This window comes from Mytilus edulis, chromosome 7, assembly GCF_963676685.1.
Source record: "Mytilus edulis chromosome 7, xbMytEdul2.2, whole genome shotgun sequence".
NCBI lineage: Eukaryota > Metazoa > Mollusca > Bivalvia > Mytilida > Mytilidae > Mytilus > Mytilus edulis.
Genome location: NC_092350.1, coordinates 48,309,943 through 48,335,381, shown reverse-complemented (window position 1 = coordinate 48,335,381; position 25,439 = coordinate 48,309,943). Strand labels below are relative to the sequence as shown.

Sequence of the window (25,439 nt, the reverse complement as noted above, 5' to 3'; positions counted from 1 at the left end):
TGATCCAGAAAGGAAAACTATTGTTATGACGAAAAATCTTCAAAAGCAAGAGAAATCTCCGACTTTTTCCTTTGGCTTTGAGGGTACCTCAAAGTCTTTTTAGCGACGCACGTGTTTCAAACATAGTTTACGTCTCAACTTTTTTCATTTGCGATCGATGGTTCGGAAAAGATAACTGTCATTATCAATAAATATATTCATCAAGTTGGGAACAACCGCTCAAATGAGGGTTACACTTCAATGTCAATGAATAATTTCAAGTGATAAAACAATTGTTTTGTTGTTAAATCCACTTCTAAGTACAAAAGGTCATATATTGATTTATATTATTTGAAAAATGGGTGGGGGAGAAGGAGGAGGCAAAAGCATTATTTTCTTCGTATTATGTAATATATATATATATATATATATATAGACTCGTTTATATTTTTTTTTGTATGGGCTTGTATCATATTTTCCCTCCGGTTTATATGATCCGTTCATCCTATATTGACTCTTAAAATTCAAGAGTTTATCTAAAAATGAGGGTACTTTTTATATGGCCTTCCAAATACCGTTTCGATCCCTAACATCACTGAAGAGACATTTATTGTCGAAATCCGGATCTGGTGTACTAAAAACATATTGACACCGTATGTTTGTGGCATAACATCGTGGCCACAAGTACAAAAATGTTTTCTGTTTAGTATTAAATTGATAATAAGATCCATTTTGTTACATCTTGTGATCAATTTTATTTGGCAATCGCCAATGGCAGTCAGCAGGGTTAAAGAACATCAGTTGTTCTACCTGTTAGTCAAATGCGTTTTGTTTAAATATACTTTTTCACTTTTTTGGTCTTTTGGAAAATGTTGTTTGTGCTGTTTTTAGACTCTCCTACAACGAAATTTGTTTTACATGCACACGTAAAAAAATTGCGGTTTTTATCCAACGCAATCATAGGTTTGAACGTAGTTTTCAATTTAGACTCGTATATATATAACTATTCTTTATCGTTGTAACAATGTTAATGAAATCGTTTATTTGAGTCGGAACTTCAAGGAAACATATTCAATTTAATAAAAGCTATGTACAACTTACTTTCGAATTATATTACTTTAATATATTTTTGTATGTGATTTATTTTTAATAATGATGAATTCATTTGTTTAAAGCAACCTTCACCCTAACCTGATACCATAGTATATCATCACAATATGGAAAGACACACTGTAAAATGGCTTAATTTTATTAAACAAATAATAACAAAAACAGGTTTACATACACAGAACGAATAAATTTGATCTATAATACAATGTAAATAGAAAATTTATAAAAAAGAGGATGAGATTTTAAACAATATCAGACCGACAACTATAACTTCAAAGACAATATTTTAACAAAAAATTAAATATTGTTTTTCATAGTATGAGAACAGAAGTGACTTATTATCTTATAATTTAAGCATACAAATTCGTAACGATAATTTGTCACATGTAGCGTCATCAAGTCTGTTAACAGGTGAACCACACCAACTTTCACCAACATGAGCCATAAATAGACATACATCAAGGGTGTGTAACTGGTCTGGTTGGGAACCACAAAATTTCGAAATGTCTATTATACCGCCATTGCCCCAATATCCTATGTTGTTTACAACTCTTCCATAAACTGCAACTCTGTGTGCTGTAAATGAAGAGAGTAAACGTTGTAAATAAACAATAATTAAGTACGACTTATGACATGGAAAATGGCTATAGGACTATAGCAATTAAGGCAGTCTATATAAACATATACTATTGTATGCAATGTGACATGCTCTCAGACTTCAAATACAAAGAATGAACTACAATTATTCGTTGAAACAAATCTATTTCCACTACTTATCCAAATAGGATACTTTTATATCTCGAATACAAAATAAACAATGTATGATTTAAACTTTATTTTGTAAACATTTATATAGAAAGTAACGTTTGTGTTAGGTTTAAAGTTAACTCTATAAAGAGTTCCAATAGGGTTATAGAGAAGAATAATTTAATTTGATTCATGTATTTTTCAAAATTGAATTTACATTATATTAATTATAGAATAAACTTATCTCTATAAAATCTTTACAAAAGCTTGCAACGAACGTTAATCTATATGCCAGCGTTGAAATCTTTGCAACGTTTTACAGTGTCTTTGTACTATGACATGTTATATTTTGTTAATGTTAATTATTATGGACTTTTTATTTCGCACTCGCCGTAGCAAGTTTCTTTAAGAAGATTTTCAAGTGAGGATCCACAGAAATGCTTATTTGTTATGAATAACAGGTTTATATATTATTTTTTTTTAACAATTCTGTACAAGTATTCATCTAAAATTTTCATGCAGGACTTTTCCCATCCAATTTATTTTCAAGCTGCCTTTGGAAGAAATTATTTAATTGTTGGCAGTGGCAGTTGCCATGGAATGTATGTTTTGATTACCACTGCTACTCTAAAATATTCAAATATCAAACTGTTGTCGCCTTATGACAAAATAACAATTGCACTTACAAGCAACAGCCTTGTTGTCCATATAATCTACAAACTCGTAAAACAGAGTATCTGTATCCAGTATTGGTAGGTCAGCACCTTCATTCTTGCAAGCAATCAAACTATCATTCCATGTTCTGTCACCAGTATGTAGAGCTACGCATGCGTTACTTGTAGGTAAAGGATCATATCCATTAGGACAAACTGCAATTGAAAAAATTTTTGGCTGTTTTGAATTTCTAATATGTGGGTTATGTTTCTGTTGTATGGCTTTGTCTGTTTTGTAAAGTGTAACATACTCTTCTATTGATACATTTTACTCATTGAACAATTATTTAATCATATTTTGATATATTTTCACTCCCATTTGTTAAACAACAAGGTCATAACTTACTTGTGTTGACTCCGTTTTCTATCATAAATTCTAAGGCGGTATAAAAGTAATCTTTGATTCTGATATCGTTCAAATAAAGATAAGAAATCCATTAAGTATATCAACGTAATTTTCTCCGACTAAATTGTACAACAAAGTTTCTAATTCCAGTTTTTTTGCTTTACTTGAAATAAGAAAAAAAGTATATATAGCGTTGTTGTGACATATAAAATTATCTTCATCGACTCAGTTTTTAAAAAGAAATTTATCATCAAAGGAAGTAAAACTAGTTACATTTTTTTTTGTTTGCGAAAATACAAATTTTTCGTTTTCGATTAACATGCGCTTCCGTACATCTGAATCGTTACTTTTCATTGTTTCCCTTCGTATTCTGATTTATGTTTTTTCCAATTTGTTATCTTCAACATACTTTCTGTAATGTTTTCTCGTTTTAATTGTATTACATTGTCATATCATGGCCTTTTATAGATGACTTTGCTCATTGTTGAAGGCCGTACGGTGACCTATAGTTGTTAGTGTCTGTGTCATTTTGGTTTTTGTAGACAGTTGTCTCATTGGCAATCGTACCATATCATATCATCTTTTTTATATTCATATTACCTAGATAGTCACGGTAATGTACTATCCCAGTGCTGTTTACAAACGGACCTGTCTGGCGGGATGCAAAAAGCAATGTACAGTATCCTGTTCCAGTTTCATATTGGAAAGACCTGCAGTTGGAATTAAAGGTACATTGGTAACAGCATTCCGTCACTGAACGAACTTTAACCGACCATTTGATGTCATTTGCATTATTGGTTCCTGTTAACTGTGATTTGTACCAAGTAACGCTTACCGCATGACCTGTAATATTCAGTAATAGGGAAATGCGAAGACGGAGACAAATTTTAAACATCATTTAGAAATGAATCAAATTGGTAAATTATTTCGGCTTTTATATCGTTAATTAAACATACTTCTATTGAATCCTATCGAATGGTTTCTGTCAGCAAAGATAATTTCCCGTGATGGCAATTTGTTCCGTTTCCAATTTGCTAAACCTTTTATTCTTAGAAAATGTAGTAGTTTTGAAAAAAAGATTAAAATTCGTTTCTTAATTTTCTTGATAATATGTCTGCTTTATATTTTCTAAACGCTTTCATGTTGTACTTTTTCGGAAACATGGAAATTTTTTTGAACAATTTACACCTTGAACCGATGTGTTTAACATATTTTTCAATGTCACTCCGAAACACCCAGCATCAACGTCAAAACAAAGCTACAAATTATATATAGATGGACCGTAATACATTTACAAACTTTCGATTTTCTCAAAATGATATAAAAGCATTCAAAATAAACAAAATTAGTAATCTTCCTTACATAATATTTTATCGTGTAGTTGTCTGGTCACAAAGCCGTATTTTCATAACTTTAACAATGTTAATGCAGTGAAAGAATTTGCACTTACCAAATTTTGTAAGCATCAAAATAACTCCTACAATCAAAGATGCATTCATTTCTGTAATGATTGTGTAAACAGGTATCGTAGTATTTAAAGTATAGAACAAATTTGCCCATTGATTAGTCTAACAACGAGTTAAAAGCTTTAAACATTTTTGTTAAATTGTAATAACTTGTCTCATGTGTAACTGCTTGAAAATAATTTGACGGTTTATAAGCAGACCGGCAGATTTTATTAATTTACTATATATTTCTACAAAGAATAAATGACATTCAGGTACATATTTAGGTTTGCTATAAGAAATTTATTTACATGATAAACATGTATTCGTAATTTCCTGTAAAATGTCGCATCGAAATGTTTGGTTATAAAGATTAAAAGTTATTTACTATAGCATGTATAATGAGACTGCTGTCTTTAGATTTTCCCGTTTGCTACTCAATGCTAGTTAGTGATAAATCACTTATGAGTCTTTTGAAGACAACCCGCATGTCTGGCGTAAACATAAAATTTCAATTAAGGAATTTATAATGAGCTTATTTACAACCATTGTGTCGAGTCCACTGCTGATGGAGACTTATTCCCCGAGAGTTTCAACAGCCCAGTATTAGTCACTTCTGTGTTGACATGAATTATCATTGATATGATCATAACTATAAATTAACTGTCTATACAATTATTTTTTTTCAAATTCTAAGGCTTTTCTACCTTAGGAATAGATTACATTGACATGTTAGCTGTATTTGGCAAATCATTTTAGAACTTTTTGTCCTAAATGCTTTTTAATTTTTCGTATTCGAACGTCATTTACAAGTCTTTTGAAGACGATAAACGCGTCAAACGCAAATACAAATTTTCAATCCTGGAATCTATGATGTGTTAATTTGTTATATATTTACAAAATGGTATTGATATGATTTCTTATTGACATTTTGGAAATCACCATATTCTACAAGCATTAACGACGTATAGTTAAGATGATATGTATTTTAAAACGGACACGATCTGATATAAATTGCCGTTTCATGTTTTACCAGAAAACGCATTTATCAATTATAGACGAAAGATTTAAGATGGAGTTTTTGTTTACATTGTGATAGAAACTTTTCCTTAGCACACATTTGCATATAAGTTAAAAAAGAAGATGTGGTTTGATTGCCAATGATAAAACTATTCACAAGAGACCAAAATGAAGTTAATAGCTATATGTCACAGTACGGAATTAGCAATGTCCATATCATATAGTCAGTTATAAAAGGCTCCGTGATCACAAATGTAAAACAATTCAAAAGATAAAACGTACGGTCCAAATAAACATGGAGGAAACATAAATATGTAACACAGAAACAAACGACAACCACTGAATGACAGGATTAATGTTTGCAAAATTTAAATTTCACTTTATATCAAATTATATTAAGCTATTAAAGGCCAACGTTAAAACAATAGTACACATAACACATCATAGAAAACAAAAGACTGAGCAATAGAAATTCCACCAAAATCTTGATATGATTATAGGTGTTCCTGAAGGGTAGACAAATCCTGCTCCACATGTGTCATTCGTCATGGTGCAATGCGCTCTTTTGAACCAAAAGTCAATTGCGCTTATGTTACGTTAAATTTAGCGCCGCATTTTCAACTTCACATTTTTAACCACTAAGCATTTTCTCAATAAAAATATATAGAAATATGTGGCATGAGTGCCAATGAGACAACTCTCCATATCAGTCACACTTTAAAGAAGTAAACCACTACAGGTCAACGTACGGACTTCAACATAGAGCATTGGCTGACACCGAACGGCAAGCTATAAAGGGCCCAAACAAATACTGGTGTAAAACCATTTAAACGGGAAAACCAACGGTCTAATCTATTTTAAAAAGCGGAAACGAAAAACACTTATGTTTTGCACAGCCGTTGCTTTTGAAACTTTGTTTTTGATTGTTGAGTGCATCAAACAACTGTTGGTAATGTTTGGACTGTCGTCTTCCTATGAATAAAAGCAACACCTAGCAAACGGTTTTCAATCGTCTTTTTTTAACCGGCAACTTGTAATAATTGCCGCTCTGACTTCAGTGGGTTGGTCGACACAATATAATATGTTCGATTGCTTATTTGAAAGCATTGAAATGGTTTGTTGTTCATAGTGATTTACGTACTTCCAGGAGTGTCTTTACTCACGAGATTAATGACTCTTTACAGAAACTGACAAAAACATTACAAAACATTAGTACTTGGAATAACTAAAAAGAAGTGCAAAAGCCAAATTTCGACAAACAAATGCAACATGTTCCCATGACTATTAACAATTTAGCACTTCATTTTAACTCTAATAGATAATGTCTCATTACCCATAATACCAAATATTATAATGTAATCATGTTTTCAATTAGTTTAGAAGAAAACAACGTTTCTTGACCTATAATGGTTTTAAACGTACTTTTAATCGTACTTTGACCTAGAATGTTTTTTTATCATTGAGATTAGAATGGACAGTCTCATTGGCACTCGTACCGCATCTTTTTTTAATAAAATTTCTCTTTTCCTCTTTCTTTCTATTTTTTCTTTTCTTCTTTTTTTTTCCTTTACTTTTGATTTTATTGATTTTTCTGATTTAAGTACATTGAGCCATTCATTTGGTATAGATTATTTAAGTTTTGAAATTTCAAACATTAGACTTTCCTTGAAATTTTATCAGCGTGTTTCCCAAGACGATTTGTTGTCTACTGTTTTTAAGTTTGGTATTATTTAAATTTTGTACTTTGAACCAAGACTTTACAATTTATAAGTAGAATTTTGGTAAAGTTTTATGTAGGTTTTGTATGGAGTAAATGTTGTCTGGATTCATGTAAAGTAGCATGAAATTAGCACCAAATTTATTAAAGTAAAATGTCGAAATTACTTTCCTTTTAGCAAAATCATCTGCAGTAAGTCTTTTGATCCTTGCTATTTGTAGTGCAGTTATATAATTGTCTATACCTGCCATCTTAAGACCTCCATCAGTAGTATCTTTTTTTCCAATTACTTATTAATTTGTCGCATTTCTGCATTATTTTTTCAGCTCAGCTTATCACATTTAGCTCGATCTGTTCCAAAATAATTAATTTTAAACCTGATAATGATCTAAAGATTTCAATAATATCAAGAGTGTGGCGTACTTAATTTTTTTTTTTGAAAAAGTGTTGTGTCGTCAGCTAATTGAGAAATCTTTAAACTATGTGTTTTAATATCTAGCTTAATTGATGTTGTTGTCTCGTATTATTCTGCAGGAAAAAAAATCTACGGCAATGACCAAAATCAGGGAACTTAATGTGCAACCTTGCCTTATACTGCGTGTAATGTTAAATGTTGACGAGACCCACCCATTGTTTAACATACAACAGGTTATATCTTTGTACAGAGTTTTACCGCATCTTCTTATTTCTGTTACGAGATAAATTCGTGCATAAAGTCATTAGATACATTCGTAAGGCAAAATGTCAAAATAAAGCGGGCGCACACAATTTAAAAAAAAAACGAGAGTTCCTCATAAGCGTACAAAGTATGAATAAACTCGAGCAGGTTTACAGTTTATTTATACTTTATACTGGAATGAGGAACTCATACCTTATCCAGGGTATCGTATCGGTACATTTGTTTCAGGCAGCTGTTTAAAGAGTTATCACCCATACAATACATTCGTCAATGTTGACACGACGAAAAAATTTATCCGATCTGTCGATTCACGTCGAATTAAATTAAAAGTGCATACACTTTAGGAATTTTTGAAAAAAACGAATCATGCCCACTAACCCAAAAGAAATCCATAATTTAGTTTATTTTAGAATTTCTCTCAGAATCCACATGTACATATGAAAGAAGGCGATAAGGTACAAAGTGATATGCATTCTTCTAACATGTATGTACTATATCAGTGACCGCAGTGGATAGTAAACTTGAATTCAGGGATAATACCAAATGCAAATTTTTTGAAGCATATTTGAGATTTTGTAATACAGAAAAAAATCGAAAACAATTGAAATACAAATGTATATAGAAAACGAAAAAATAACGGATTATAGAATAAACGGGGAGTCAAAAAAAAAAATTGTTCTGTCTCAAAGTACATATAAAAAATCTTCAATTCCATTATACCAAAGAAATATTACGTTATTTAAATCCTCTATAAGTTTATTTTTTCATCTTGTTTTCAGCTAAAGCATACATTTATGCGGGAAGATATAACATGATAAAAGGTTTTTTTAAGTCTGCTTTAAAACAGCAAATCTTATTAGTGCTATCTGTATGATACAGTTCCGTTCACTTTTACAAAAAGATATCATGTGTATTAAAGCATGAGAATTAAATACCATAAGAGAACATGAAATGAATATGTATTTATTCCGTGATACCGATATATTCTTTGAAAATACTTTAAATTAGAAAAATAACCGTTTTAACTTTATCCAGTAGGATTACAACATGCTGAACAGATTAAGGCGATTTGACAGAAAATTTGAATTTATAAGCTCATCATCAAATGATGAGGTCTAAGAGTCTTTGTAATGATAAAAGAAGTTATATAATGTAAAAGTTTAAAGTGAAATATTCAAATAAAACGATAATTTAGATTCTTTAACTGATAGTATTATTCTTTTATATACTGCAGCTGTGTTATTTGCGCATTGAAATGACATTGACTATATATTCATATGCATTTGTTTTATACCGTCACTGACCAATTATCGCCTTATGTATGACGTTATCAATGCCTCTCTATAGTTTTATTTATGACGTAAATAAAACATACAGAACCGCGGAAATTTTACGGAGTCCGCTTCAAAATTATAAACGAAGGTTTTTGCAATAAATATTTTATTCATAATAGTTATATGAGTTTCAGTATATAAAGAATTACCATGCATTGTCTGGAGCTGTGAATGTTATTTGCACTCGGCTAAAAGCAGGACAGAGATGCTCGGCAAATAAAAATAAAATTAAGAATGAAAATTAAAATGAAAATGGGGAATATGTCAAAGAGACAAAAATCCAAACAGAGACCCGATAACTGCCGAAGGTCACCAACGAGTCTTCAACACAGGGAAAACATCAGCTTCCTCCTAAATAAAATTGTGTACTAGGTAGGTAAAAATTTACGTCACACTAATCTCCAAATAATATAAATGAACTCATTAAAAATTTTGAAAAAAACATACTTGACTAACATAGGGAAGAGGTTCTTTACTTGTAACAGAAGAAAATAAACACACCAACAAAGGATTATGTCAGTTGTTTCCAAATCGTTTATAATTTTGAGCTTTTGATTTTGCCATTTGATGAGACACCTCCGTCTTTGATCTCCACTTAGCATTTAAATAGCTAACTAGCCATACGTTATCGTACCTTTGAGTAATAATTTGTGATTTTCCATGGACCTTCATATTTTTAACGCGGCAATACTTTAACAACATTTTAAGCAATAAATGTAAAGAATAATGAAGCCTGTTAACTGTAGATTAAAACATATATAACGTTTTATTTGTGTACGAGTAAAAATAAGTCGATTCGATGTAAAAAACCACGCAACGTTCACAAAAAGTCCTCTTTTAAAAATGAACAAATAAAATATGTTACAAGCATCTATTTCTTAAAAAAAAGTAAGCATTTACTCATATGTACTCATATCATCGTGTTCTAGATATTGGAAGAAATAAAACAAAACATCCAAAAAAAATAATAAATACGATGTAAATGTAAGCATTGATACAATTTGAGTACATTACAAAATCATGAATAGTTTGGAGGTCTTTTCAAACAACTTTTTCTATGACTCAGTATGGATTAAAAATATGCAAAAATCAAAATAAGGTCAAATATTACAAAAGGGAACTTATAATCTTGACATCAATGCTGAGACAATTGATGATCAAATTACTTTTCACTCCAGATGTCGTTATTGCGTCATGTTCTATTAATATAGCAAACTGGTGTAACTATATAGTTAAGAAGGATACGTCTACAAAATAAGCACAGCATGGCAACTGTTGTGTGGAACATAACACAAACGTGGGTACCCTCACGTTAAATTTGTTATATTTATTCATTTCAATCGTTCATTACATGTATCAATGTCTTTGCTCTGTTGAAACCTTTAAAATTTCTGTTTTATTTCGATAGGAGAGTAACTCCTAAATGTGAACAAAAACAACTCGTTACCTTAAAATATTTTATGAATCTATTTTAACCTTTCATCATCAATTCCTTCGTCTGTTGAAACCTTTCAGATTTTTCCTCCACACCGTGTTGTTTTTATAAAGGGAAGTACGATGTAACGCTTGAATAAATACATATGGTACAATGTAACTAACACTTTATGACAATTAAGTCCATATATTTAGGACATCCAATATCCTATATATAGTCACCACGTATAGTCATTTAACCAATCGTTTACCTATCAATCTATTGGATGTAAGATGAATATAGATATGTCGTTATCACGACAAAATATATTTTCAACACGACAAATTGTGTCTTTATTACGATAAAAGAATCCGTTTTTACGAAAGGCAGTCGTTATTAAGTTAAACAAAATATGTATATTACGTCATATTCTATTGATATTATGACCTAATATGTAGTTGTTGCGACACAAATTTGCTAGACGCTCATGTTACACGTCAACAAAAATTTAACAGATGCTTTTCACAAACTTTATTATGCATGTACTAATTAAACCTACACAAACTATTGACATAAAATAATGTTTTTCAAATGAATAATTTTAATTTTCACAACAATTAAAATTCACAGCATAAATCTCAAAATCAATTTATTTCTGACGTTTGTGGTGATTGAAATTCAATGGCTCTTTAAAACGGTTTAATGACACCGTTTTAGTTGGGTTCGTTTCAAAGTTTCAAATCTTGATTCGTGTCACAGATGCATACCAATGATAATGAAAATAATAGTGATGATGTAAAAATTGCATATGTTATGAAAACCTAAGCCAGTTAAATTATATAACTAATGGTGTAACAAGGTAAAATTAGAACCGTAAAGTTTTATTATTGATAGTAATTTAATTCTTTTTAATCAGAGACGTGTTGTTCCATAACTATTTCCTTTTATAATACATGTAATAACTTATCACAAAACAAGAACAAATATTGAAATCATTGACACACTAAAACGTCTTCATTTCACACTCGTTGTATGATACGTTATTTTTAACACCGTATTTTTTTTTATTCTCTTAAACGAACATTTGTACATACAAATTGCGATTTTTGTTTGAAAAGTGAGTTTATAAAATCTGTAAGATTTGTTAAAACCAAATTTGTTTTCACTTGTGTTAGTATGTTTTTTGATTGAGTTCAGCCATTTTGTTTGATATATTATATTTTATTTGAACAGTGGTATAGTACTGTTGCCTTTATTTATAGTGTGTCTTTCTATGTTGTGATGTTACACTATTGTTTCAGATATGGATGCAGGTTGGTGTCTATTAAAACTCGCTGCATTTGTTTGCATATGTCCTGAGTCAAAAATCTGATCTTCTGCAAGTGTCGTTTGTTGATGTTGTTCATAATTGTTTCTCTGTTTTAATGTAGATATGACCTTTAGTTTTCTTTTTAAATGGTTTTACACTAGTCATTTTTGGGACCGCACTTTGATCAAACTGGAGATGAAGGATACTACAGATACAGCTAAGTCTGCCTCATATCTTGACTTACATCTAGAAATTGACAATGAGGGTTGATTGAAAACAAAACTTTACGACAAAAGAAATGATTTCAGCTTCCCAATTGTGAACTTTCTATTTCTATGAAGCCACATTCCAGCAGCGCCTGCATAGGGTGTATAAATCTGCCAATTGAAACGATATTCCCAGGCTTGTCTTTTCCTATCATGATTTTCTTGATTGAGGATTGCTACTCACAAGGAAGCTATTAAACCAAGAGTTCCAAATAGTGAAGTTGAAATCATCCCTCCGTAAATTTTACGGACGCCATCACGAGTCTGTTGACTGTTATGAAATTACTTTTCCACAGATGCTATCGGATATGTTCCTTATGTCGTAACAACAATACCCTTTCCCTTTTCATGAATGTGACCTACCGAATTAGACTATTTACCGGATTTGTAATAACGTAAGCAACACGACGGGTGCCATATGTGGAGCAGGATCTGCTTACCCTTCCGGAGCACCTGAGATTACCTCAAGTTTTTGGTGGGGTACGTGTTGATTAGCCTTTAGTTTACTATTCTATGTATTCTGTACTATTATTTGTCTGTTTGTTTTTTTTTTTCTTTTTAGCCATGGCGCTGTCAGGTAATTTTCTATCAATGAGTGTGACTCTCCCTCTGGTATCTTTCGTCCCTCTTTTTTGACCTATTATGGTTTACTTTTACAAATTGTGACTTGGAAGGAGCGTTGTCTCATTGGCACTCATACCTCATATTCTTATATATATATATATATGTTCTACTTGAGTGTAAATCGGGGAAATAATCTCAGGTTACATAAATCTAGAACTTGTAATCAGTCATTTAGTGAATTGGTTTTGAAAAATTGTATAGAGGATGTCACAATAGAAAATGTACTGTTTCATCCTGTCGGTCCCAATTCCAGTTTTCTTATCTTCACCGTATTGGCACCACGAGAATAATAATGCAACAAGTAAAATAACAAAACTACTGAACTCTACAGATAATTTAAAGCGAAAAGTCCATTAACACATGGTAAAATCAAAAGTTCAAACAAAAATAAAATCAACTGTCACAGTCCTTACTTGGTAGAAGTTTTTTATTCTGTTTCTTTGCCTTCCTTTCCCTTTTTCCTCAAAATTTTACCAAAGTTAGTATGACATTTGTTTAATGTATTGATGTTAAACCTTTTTGAACGGTATGATATACAAACAAAACTCTAAAAATGTCTGCGAATAAAGACTACTATTTCAATTAAAGTGCATCAAATATTTATATACTGCTGCCTGCCAGATGCGACAAAACTACAACTTGGTTTGCGGTAGGTAATAACGCTGTCTAGATGACTTTAAAAGACACGCGCGATGATTTCAGTGGTTTGATAAGTCTTTGCATGTGGAAGAACTGAGATGCATAGCTTTATGATTAGTAAAAAAAAGATAATAATTATCAAATCATGGTATGAAAAAAATGCAAACCAAGCTTGCTATCAGTTATAAGATGTTAGTGTAGTCCTTTGTTTCCTAGTTAATTGACACTAATATAGTATTTATTCGTGTTTGATTTCAAACTAGAAACTGGATCGCATCTCACATTGCTGAATCCATTATTCTAATTCTAATTCTGATTTATTTACCAATTCGATGGTATTAGCTTAATTGTAACTTTTTGCGAGGGATTTGTTAGTTTATATTGTATGAATATCATGTATAATGGTTCCCGAAATAGGCGTTTGGGTTAAGTAGGCTTCAAGTTAAAAGAATATGTATCCTTTATTGCAGAGATAGATTGTCACCAGGCAAGGGGGCTACTGCAACTTTAAAGGAATGTGAGTTTATCTTGGGCAGTAGAACAAGTATCTGAAAATGTCATTTGTCATTAAAAAAACGACATTTTGAAAGTTTTCATGTGTTTTTGAGAAAATTCAATGTTAATAGATTTTTAAAGATGTCTTTGATTAAAATTTAACATTACTTGCTACAAACATTTTTTTATCGTTAGAATATGAAATGAACATAGTAATCGATATTTGACCTTATGATATGCAAAACTGTAACAGTAATTATATTTCTGTTTGAAATTTCGAAAGTACTTATATTGGAAATTTAAATAATGAATAAATTAGCCATATAGTATATATTTGACGATGCAATTTTAAACTGCGTCTGGTCACAGTACTATTCCTACTGCATTAACCTTGTCAAGGACATTACTAAACCGACTTATAATGTGTAAGCACAAACGAAATTATAAATTCACCTTACCATTCGTTTTCATAATAAAATATTTCAATTGAAAGCGATTGTGGTGATTGAAACGAGTCTACTTCAAACAGTAGTTAATAAATAATTACTTTCAAAATTGATCTATTTGAAGATTTGAAATGCTGTCTTGTTTCTTGTGTGCGTGTGATTGATAATTAAAAAAAAGTAATGTTGAGCTTCATCTGATGTGTTAAGCTGGTGTCGTTAAATTGTAAAACTGTCGCAGTAAAAAATAGAACCGTGAAATATCATCATACATAATGATTGCAATATAAGGTTTGTTTTAGAATCTTTCTTTTCTGAAAAAAAATAACTGTAAGTTTTTTAGCCATCCAAAAATTGTGTTCTTCTCATTGCATACTAGAGAATATATAATAGTTAATAGCTATCAAAGGTACCAGGATTATAATTTAAGGCGCCAGACGCCCGTTTCGTCTACATAAGACTCATCAGTGACGCCAAACAAATTCAAAGTTAAAGAGCATTGAGAACCTAAAATTCCCAAAAGTTATGCCAAATACAGCTAAGGTAATCTATTCCTGGGATAAGAATATCCTTAGTTTTTCAAAAAATTTAAAGTTTTGTAACAGGAAATTTATAAAAATGACCATATAAGTGATATTCAGTTAAGTATGTTCATAAAAATTCGACAACAGAAGTGTTCTTTTATTTGTAATTACACCTTATGTAAGAATCCTGGGTTTTGATTGGTTTATAGCCAGTGTATATTTCACCAATTTACTGTTCATTTTATCGTTCATTTTTAACACAGCCGGGGTATTTGTAAAAGGATATGCCTTTTTTACCCTCTCTGCCGTGGTTTTTGCCAAAACATACTCTATCCGACTAGACGCTTGTAACGTCACGATCATCAATGCGTTTTTGAGCATTAACATTCGGTGTAAATAAACAGATATAGCATGTTCTTGAGGGGTATTTGCATAAAATACCAGTCTTGAGAATGAATTTCCCTCGCCTTACGTCTCGCGAAATTTAACATTCTCTCGACTGGTTTTTTTCGCAAATACCCCTCCTTAACATGATATATTTGCTTAATGAATTAAAATTCTCCAAAAATTGAAAAGAGTACAGAAAAGAAGGATGACTGCCCGTCAGTATTCTTAAACATACATAACATCTGTTAAACAGATTTGTTAAAGTTTCTACAGTATTGAAGATTGTATTTAAGTTCTGAATTTATATAGACATATCAGAGATCAATGGAAGTTGTAAACATAATATAACGATCAAATTTACAATTGAAACCCATTAATGCTCTGCAACATACTGTATTCCAGTAAACAGTATATATCGGGTAAAACATTTCCCTGCCAAGCCATTTTTACAAAAGCCTTTATAATTTTTTCATACAAATTCTTAATGCAGATGTATCACAATAAGAATCGTCAATTCTATTGTTAGTTGCTCCACAATATCCTGCAGCTGTATCCTCAAAATACAAACACACATTTGACTGATAATTCAGGTCGGGATTCCCGGAACAAAATCTATTGCTGCTTAATACATCCCCGTTTGACCAAATACCTTGATTTCCGCTCAAAGTTCCATCAACTGCAACTCGATCGCCTGAATAAGAACACACAAATTATTATAATGATATGCAGTATTGGTTTAACTCATTGCTTAAGGCCGTACGGCTACATATAGCTGCTAATTACGGTGTCATTTGGTCTTAAATGAAAACTATCGCATTGGCAATCACACTATATTTTATTTTTGTTATATAAACTTTAAGGTAAACTAATGAGCTATTGTCTTACACTCATTTTACATTAAAAGCTGTATGTGTTATCATTCTACGGGTCACGTTGCACGCAAGACACCGTATACACGGAACAACTGGTTATAGTCAATGTGACTTTAATAACGAAGTTTTGATGAAGATTTTCATATCAGATAAGAAATATTATATTAATAACAATCAACCTAAATCACTATCGAAATTTGAATCTTTTTCTTATTAACCTAAAATAAATTCCGCGATTGAATTTAATATGATCCATATTTCAATTAATTTATGCTTACATTGTTTTTGTACATAAACTTGTCGTTAGTTTTTTTTATTTTTGAATTGTATTGCATGCATTTGGCTTTTCCGGGGATTTCATATCTGCTATGCCTAAAGGGGTTTTGTTCATGGTGATCGATAATTATGTTATGTTGGTCTCTTTTTTATACAATTTTTGTACTTGTCTCATTGGTAATTACACACCATCATATTTTTGTTGAATTCATCATGTGAATTAAGCAAATTATAGACACCATTAACGTTGATTTTTGTTCTATAGTTCTTCATGGATTAGAAGATCAGAGTTCGCGAACATGACTTCTTGATTGTAGTCGACCATAATTACGTCTTGCTTTTAACAATCGCAATTAAACTTTACCTACCTGGAAGACCAATTACACAAAGATTCGTGAGATGCTCCAGTTTAGAAATATCAACGATTAATAACAAATTGCACATTACATTTCTGACTGTTCGAAAGACTTGACGAATGTATGATATCAAAGTTTTTTTTTCTTATTTTGTATTGGTTAGTTTTAAGTGTAAGGGGAAAGTACTAGAATATACATGCAACCAATAAACATTAACTTTTTTTAATTTATGTTTCTATTTCGTTTTGTTTTTGAAGGGGAGGGATTCTCAGACGGGTTTGTTATTTGACGGAGAGAGAAAAAAACGTATTTAAGCTTCTGTCTGTCTTTTTTCCTAGAGGCTAATTTTGTGTCTTTTTGTTTAGGTGTGAAAATATGGTGAATATTTGTTTTTGGATTTACTTGATTTTTGATCCATGTAGATCCTGAAGTCATTGAATAGCGTATCTGTATTTAAAAGAGGCAAATCTGCACCATCAGCTTGACATGCCGTTTTGAGGTTAGCCCAGCTTCTGTAATCACCGTCATAAAATTTAACACACGTATTGCTACTTGAAAGCCAGTCATAACCAGTTGGACAAGCTAAAATGGATAGACAAAAGCCAATAAACAAGAGCTTTGACATACTCTACAAAATACTAGTAAGTTCTAACGTAGTTTTATTAACTGTTGCTACATTCATTTGTTAGGGACGAGGAAAATGGATAAATATCAATGGTCCCGGTACTGCGTTTCAGGTATTTGCTAAAATGTAAAACGCTATTTCTTGAAAGTAAAAATAATTTGTTTGTTGATTTTTTTTTACATTTGTATCTACAGTTGAACATGTATTTTGACAAAACAACATCAAACCATAGATAAATGATGTTTGTCATATATTGTATATCATAGATAACAAATATGTTTACAAATAACGAATATCCATGTTGTGCGGCGGGAATACATTTGATATTATTTATCGTTCAACAATTTTGGTTCTTGAATTCTTTATTTATTTGTATATTTATTAGTTCATCTATTTTATATGTATTCCAAATATAAATTATACTTATTAAAAAATTCAGTATTACATATAAAACTACACAACGTTTAACATTGACTCGCTCTTTATACGTCATGATTGTAATCATAATTTAACGAGTTTTTAACGTTACATTTTCCTACAGTCTAATTTATAAATAATTTCATTTTGCATCAGTGAATAAGACTCAATCTGATTTCAAAGAGACGCCTTATCACACAGAAGAGTAGAACATCATATTCGCTTCTGTGTCTATGTGTTTGCAATAAAAAAAAATACATTTCGATATATATAAACGTACAAATGGAGAAAGAAACAAATAATGATAATGCTCACAGTTTTGGCAGTTACTGCCAGAATATCCATCAGGACAAGAACAGGTTCCACCAGAGCAGGTACCGACTCCACAATTCACATTGTAACATGGATCATCTGCAATAAAAAAAAAAAGAGAAAAACTCAATTTTTACAAATAATAGTCAGAGAAGAAATTTTTTTAACTTCATACAGTATCTGTCTTTATGTGAAATAATGTTCATTGAGTAAATGATATAATCGACGTCTTTATTTTAGAGTGTACACGTAATACCATTTTGATATATAAGCATGCTTTGTCCTGTGTAAGAAGACATGGTTGCCAATATCAGACGGTTGATCTAAGACGCGATGACATGAAGATTTACAGCAAATTATTAAACAACTACATTCATAAAAAACATCATGATTCATTTAAGGATGTACTTAGGTTAGCTTTTTTTACCAGAAATTGGCACGTTGTACGGGAGATAACTCTTTCTGAATTTTTTTAAAAGACGTAAACGTTCAGTATCATTTAAAGATAGTATCGACATTTTATTCCTTATTTGTTATAAATATATTAGTCAACAAAAGAAACGATACACAACTTTGAAATAAAATTTATCAAAAAGTATTAAATATAAAAGAAAATGAGATACACTATTTTGAAAAGCTTTCATTTGCAATGTATGCACATGTGATAATGAAAATAAAAACTTGTCGGAAAGTATCTAAATTCCGTGTAAACGAGCATAGGGTGCAAATTAGTTTTGCGGTATGTTGAATAAAAATCGACACATAATTTTTTAAGTACTAAATAAAATTTCAAATTTGTTTAAAAATATTCAATATGCTAATCAAGGTATGTTCATGTTGTAACTAAAGGATTGAAATATTTTTCTTCTCACATTTTTGGGGTAAAAAGTGTTTTTGAAATCTCAAAAAAGGCAATTTTTTTTTTTTCGTCTCAAATCAATGCTTTAGATATAAAAACAACACACAATAAATTTGGAACCTTTCGCTTTAGTTTTAAGATTGTTACCGCTTTTTTAATATCACTTTACACATACTGTCTATGGTAAATCAGTTGATAATGTATACATTTTAACGATTTCTCATGGGGCCGAACTTTGCTTAACAAACAGACGAAGAAACTGTATGATTTTTAAAAACAGATTGATGGCAAAAATTGTCTTTACCTTTAAATGAGAGGTTGGTATCATTAGTTGGAACTTCTGTTTTTTAAATTTTGTAAAAAACAAAAAATTCGCAAAAAAACGTCACGAAAGCGAAAAAATATTTATTTTTAAACGGATTTATTTTTCAATAATTTTTCCATAATGATTGAGTATTACTACCTTCAATATTGGTCCAATAAACGGAAAACTTTATCTTTAATTTGCAAAAAAGTCTTGTATCGTTTCTTTTGTTGACTAGTATAGAAATGAAACTGATGAGAAAATGTATCTGAATAACTCAGAAAAAAATAAAATGTTTTACGACGTATATGACGTAGTTGATCCCATTTTCAGCACACTGCAGACGACAACATAAACAAGAAATCATATTTTAAAAGAAGCCTTGGGAAATTAAGAATGGGGAAAGCAAGGGAGGGTTGTTGTTGTATAGTATGTTTGTTTTCTGTTTAGCATATAAAATAGAGAATGGAACATGTCAATAGGACAACAACCCGACCAAGGAGCAGATAACAGCCGAAGGCCACTAATGGGTTTTCAACTCAACGAGAACATTTCGTAATAGATGTAGGAGGTGGTCTACAGCTGACCCCTAAATAAAATTATGTACTAGTTCAATAAAAAAGACATCACAAGAAACTTCAAAACACATAAATGATCTAAAATTAAAAAACATACAAGACTGACAAAGGACAGAGGCTCCTGACTTTGGACATGCGCTAATATGAGGCTGGGTTAAACATGTTTTGTGAGATATCCCCACTCCCCTGTACCTCCAGTCATTGTAGAATAAAGAAACACATAGCAATACGCACAGTACAACTCAGTTAAACGGAGGCCGATACCGATGTAATATAAGGAAACATAAGAGACTACGCAAAATGACTGGGTAAATCTCTTTATTCTACATAATAAAATTGTCATTCTTGAGAGCCAATATATCATATTTTTGCCATTTGAAAATAACCTTCAAATTACAGAGTCTAGGTCAATTGTTCATGAACTATTACATTACTACAAGAACATTGAATCATTCACCACTGCACTTGAACTACAGAATAATTACAATGTACAATTGTTAGCATTTTAAGGGGTAAAACTGTTGAAAGTGCTAATTGTGTTGATGACTCATATTCACAAAACCTTTTATTAATATTCATGTATAGATGTGTAGAAAAACACTTCTATTACGTGACTGAAAATGTACGATAGACTAACATATTTGGCAAACACTTTCTAAGTATCCTCCTGGGCAGGTACAGGTTATAGATTGTAGATATGCGATAGGCTTAAATCTCGGAAAATATGCGGTGTTTTTTTTTTGGGGGGGGGTTGTGTTTTTAAGTGTGTTTTCAAGGAGGGTATAAGTTTGGTCTCATATTCACAAAACTTTACATTTATATTGATGTATAGGAAAACACTTATTTTTCATGATTGAACATTTGCGATAAAACTTACATGTTTGACAAATACTTCCGGAGTATCCACCTGGACAGTTGCAGGTTCCACCAGAACAGGTACCAACACCACAGTTTATATTGTAACATGGATCATCTGTATGAAATAAAATACTTTCGCAGTTATCATAGTCTAATGTACTTCACAACTAATGTACTTCACAACATAAGTCTGCTTTCAGATTAGACAAATAATCAGTCAGCAGATAGTCAGACTAGAGTTTGAATTTATTAGCAAAATTCCACTTTCAAATGAAGAATGTAAGTCCCAATAGTGTCGGCAGCCCAGTAGTCAGAACTTCTGTACTGGCATGAAAATACGGATAATGTTTCCATTGCTATTTAATCTAAGAAATCATTTTCAAATGATGTACATGTATTTCCAGCATGCAACGCTCTTGTTCATTTCCGGTTTCAGCTTTACTTTTACAAAAAAATGTTTTAGTAATTTGAGTGGATTAGCTCTTAGACGTTTGTATAAGGTGATGGATTTTTAAAACGTTTGGCCTCAAACATCACTGTAGATACATTAACTGCCGATATGCACATATGTTGCAGTAAGATTGGTACCGTTTATATTATTATTTGTATCATACATGTCATAATTTTGACTGAGTATATTAGCACTTGGTGGCCGAAGGACGTCAATATAAAATATTAGATTAATCATATAAATATTTTTATTTATTGAATAAGCATGACCTAAACGACAAAAAGAATGACTGAGGGTTTTGAAATGTTTTTATTTTGACTTTACCCATTCTACCGTAAACAATCTTTCCTTCTGACTATGTCAGATATAAATATATACGCAGCCATACGCGATCAAAAAGAAAATGTAAAAATCCGTCGTGCCATGCTGTTTGCACGTCAAGGAATCTTTGCAGCTACTATATGACGAGTCAAGGCAAAATGTAAAAAATAAACTTTGTAAACAGAACAATTGTTTTGATTACTTTTAAATTCTAATAAGGCACGTTAAAAACCATAACTTAAAATGTATAAAAGGATCGATACTTACAAGTTTGACAACTACCTCCAGAGTAACCACCTGGGCAGGAACATGTTCCATCGGAGCAGGTACCAACACCACAGCTTACACTGTAACATTGATCATCTGTGCAATAAATTAAATTTTGCAACATAGTGTGTATTCATAATATTAGTGTACAGCAAGTAGCAATGTAATATTCCCACAAAACGAAATGAAATTAAAGCATCTATACATATATACAGATATACGCATATATACGCAAATTTACAAATCTAACATCGTTGGGCTGATTTTTAGACAAATCATATTTAACAAAATGTATTTTCAGCCTTTTATCACCATCACTGCTGGTGATCCGATTGTTAATATCTGTTTTGGAGTCGTCACTGGTTAGGACGTACTAATGTGCTGCTAATTTACGACCACACTATTAATGACACTAATATATATTAAACAAAGTTAGATATTGCCACACAATGGAAGATTTTTCTCAATGCTGGCATATTTTTTAATGTTATCTATCGTAGAAAATGTGTAATAAAACAATCTGCTCGGATCAATATTCGTTAATAGTCAGGCCCATCTCAACTATGTATAAAAAGAAAATTTGGTACAAGGTTCAGAACACTGCATGGTTTATTTTATTTTATACATTGTTGAAAAATAATAAAATACAGATTCCTGATTTTAATTTAAAACGTATAATTTTATTTGAGACATTCACTTTGATATTAACCAGACTATCGATGCTTAATTGTTTGACTTTCTAATTTATATTCAAGGCATTGGGCTTTTAATATTTTAACTCACTCTAAGATAATCCTCTCCTAATATTAATTCAAGATTTTTGTAAAAAGCATTTACAAGCCTTTATGATTTCTTGGTTAGGTTTTAGATCTGTATCCTTGTGTGTTTCATATTACAAATTCGTCTACTAGAGCATACATAGTTTTTGTTTAGAATATTTGAAAGCATTACAATTCAAGGTTTGCATTCCATATCTTTTATCTTAATTGTTTCACATTCAGTTTGCAGAAAGGAAAAGGAGAAACACAATAATCATACTAGTCTTGTCCTTTCTTTGTTTTGTTGGCTCCACTAAACTTTTCTAAAAGCACTTCTTTTTCATGATTGAACATTTGCGACATACTTACAAGTTTGGCAAATACTTCCAGAATATCCTCCTGGACAGGAGCATGTTCCACCAGAACAGGTACCAACACCACAGTTTATATTGTGACATGGATCATCTATATGAAATACATCATTATCATCAATGCTATTGTAATCGTTTTTAATGTGTTAACCATGGTAAAAACAAAAAATCTTAAATATGCTATCACCCATTCGAAAACTTAATGAGTCAGGAATGTTCTTTTTTTTAAGTTGAATTTGGTGCCTAAACGTCATGTTTAATTATAAACTTGTACACGTATATGTTTCATAACAATTACTGAGTGGAATTTATATTAATTTGTTGGCCGAGGGAAATTTTGATTTCACAAATGAACATAAACGTTTATGGAATAAGATTGACCTATTGTATCTAAAAGTGTGACCGGGCTATTTAATATTTAGTCATTTGAATTTCTCCAATTATCCAGTAAACACTCATCGATCAGGAAAAGAGGGACGAAAGATACCAAAGGGACAGTCAAACTCATAAAGCCAAAACAAACTGACAACGCCATGGCTAAAAATGAAATTTTTTTACGCCTGGAATTATATTTCTTCCAGGCGTCATTTTATAAATATTCCAATTCCTGGCCATCAACAGGCGTCGTTTTAAGTTTACAGGCGGAAAACAATAGTACACATGACACAACATAGAAAACTAAAGAATAAACAACACGAACCCCACCAAAAACTAGGGGTGATCTCAGGTGCTCCGGAAGGGTAAGCAGATCCTGCTCCACATGCGGCACCCATCGTGTTGCCTATGTGATTACAAATCCGGTAAATAGTCTAATTCGGTAGGTCACATTCATGAAAGGGAAGGGGATTGTAGTTACGACGTAAGGAACATATCCGATATCATTTGTGAAACGGTTATTCAATAACGGTCAACTAACTCGTGATGGCGTCTGTAAAATTTACGAAGGGATGATTTCAACTTCCCCATTTGGAACTCTTGGTTTAATAGCTTCCTTGTGAGCAGTAACCCTCTATCAAGAAAATCATGATAGGAAATGCAAGCACGGGAATATCGTATCAATTGGGAGATATATACCCTGTTTGCAGGTGCCGCTGGAATGTTGCCACCCAGAAATGCAAAGTTCACAATTGGAAAGCTGAAATCATCTCTTTTGTCGTAAAGTTTTGTTTTCAACCGACCCTCATTGTCAATTTCTAGATGTAAGTCAAGATATGAAGCCGAGTTCAATTGGTAATATCAAATTCGATTAGTCATGATGTTTGCACATTTAGGGAATTCTAAAACAGGTCGACGAGTCCGTATTTCTTCTTTTGCAAGTCAATTTTCAAAAAATAAAAGATAATATTTTAAATTTGGAGAATCAGAAATATTTTTCTCTAATGTAAACAAGGATTGGTACTTACAAGTTTGACAACTATCACCCGAGTAACCACTGGGACAGGAACATGTTCCGCCGGAGCAGGTACCAACACCACAGTTTACACTGTAACATGGATCATCTGTGCAATAAATTAAAATTTTGCGACTCAATGTGTATAGATATTATTATTGTATGCATTTTGGAAGGTAATATTCCCATAGAAAGGTATGAAAAGTTGGCCTGCAATTTTTTTAAGTATTTTATGTTCTCCTAATTTGAAAAACTAAAAAATGACACCGACACTAAATTTTTGACATTATGTTTTTAATGTTGGGTGAATGCTCATGTATAAGAATTTTATCCGTTAAACTTCAATTCACTCTTCATTGTATTCCTTGTTATATTAATTCATTATCTTAAAAAAAAAGTCACAAAATACTTGAATAAGCTTTCAGGATTAGTATCAGATCTTTACGTATATATGTTTAGTATGCAAAATGTCTTAATCTGAGCATATAAAACTGTGAATGGAAATGGGGAATGTGTCAAAGAGACAACAACCCGACCACAGAGCAAACTTCTGCCGAAAGCCAACAATGGGTCTTCAATGCAGTGAGAAACTCTTGCACCCAGAGGCGTCCTCAGCCAATCCTAAATAATGTGTATACTAGTTCAGTGCTAATGAACGTCATAATTAACTCCGAGTTTTACACAAGAATATAAAATTAAAAATCATACAAGACTAACAAAGGCCAGAGGCTCCTGACTTAGGACAGGCGTGTCTTTTTTATTCTTTTCGATTATAGCTACATTATAAAACTAATAAAATTGGAACGCCCGTTTAACTCTGTAGCTAAAGAAGTGTTGCACCTTATTTATTTATACGATTAGCGTGAATGTATATTATAGCATGTCATATAACCTATATCATAACTATGTACAATAAAATAACATACTTACAGTTTTCACAGCTGACTCCATAATAATCACTAGGACAAGAGCACATTCCATTCGAGCAAGTACCAACACCACAAAAAACTGCATAACAAGGATTAGCTGAATATAAAGAAAATTTTGCTCCTTTAAAATGTTTAAACTTGTAGGAGTAATTCTCTTGATACTGACATGTATGTTGTTTAGTCACGAAATTTTTGGAACAACATTTCAAAACATGAAAAAAATCACCAAAAGACAATAAGAGACCAAAACAGTACGTTACAAGCTCTAGTATATAGGTCATTGTTTCAAGGTTCTTATGACAGA

General features: G+C 31.5%; 2 protein-coding genes across 2 annotated transcripts in view; both read right to left on the bottom strand.

Annotated features, from left to right (window-relative positions):
• Positions 1-1,216: 1,216 nt before the first annotated feature.
• On the bottom strand, positions 1,217-4,475 carry LOC139481676 (uncharacterized). Its single transcript, XM_071265143.1, has 4 exons — positions 4,346-4,475; positions 3,496-3,738; positions 2,523-2,705; positions 1,217-1,665 (listed from the first exon to the last, which is right to left on the bottom strand). Exons 1-4 carry the CDS (start codon positions 4,392-4,394, stop codon positions 1,433-1,435), a joined length of 708 nt encoding a protein of 235 aa, XP_071121244.1. The 5' UTR covers positions 4,395-4,475; the 3' UTR covers positions 1,217-1,432.
• Positions 4,476-15,563: 11,088 nt separating this feature from the next.
• LOC139481666 (teneurin-3-like) overlaps positions 15,564-25,439 on the bottom strand; it is a 29,678-nt gene continuing 19,802 nt past the window's right edge. The window contains exons 3-10 of the mRNA XM_071265120.1: positions 25,137-25,232; positions 24,220-24,315; positions 22,815-22,910; positions 21,688-21,783; positions 20,668-20,763; positions 18,053-18,148; positions 17,098-17,277; positions 15,564-15,882 (exon numbers count right to left, since the gene is read on the bottom strand). Of these exons, the coding sequence (XP_071121221.1) occupies positions 15,650-15,882; positions 17,098-17,277; positions 18,053-18,148; positions 20,668-20,763; positions 21,688-21,783; positions 22,815-22,910; positions 24,220-24,315; positions 25,137-25,232 (989 nt within the window). The 3' untranslated portion in view covers positions 15,564-15,649. The remainder of the gene's footprint in view (positions 15,883-17,097; positions 17,278-18,052; positions 18,149-20,667; positions 20,764-21,687; positions 21,784-22,814; positions 22,911-24,219; positions 24,316-25,136; positions 25,233-25,439) is intronic.

Excerpts from the sequence above, each read along its gene's own strand:
- LOC139481676 (XM_071265143.1), bottom strand. The coding sequence starts at position 4,394 with ATGAATGCATCTTTGATTGTAGGAGTTATTTTGATGCTTACAAAATTT. Across the intron at positions 2,706-3,495 it reads ACATTACCGTGACTATCTAG|TTTGTCCTAATGGATATGAT; the intron begins GTAATATGAATA and ends TTTCAATTGCAG. Across the intron at positions 1,666-2,522 it reads GGACAACAAGGCTGTTGCTT|CACACAGAGTTGCAGTTTAT; the intron begins GTAAGTGCAATT and ends CTTCATTTACAG.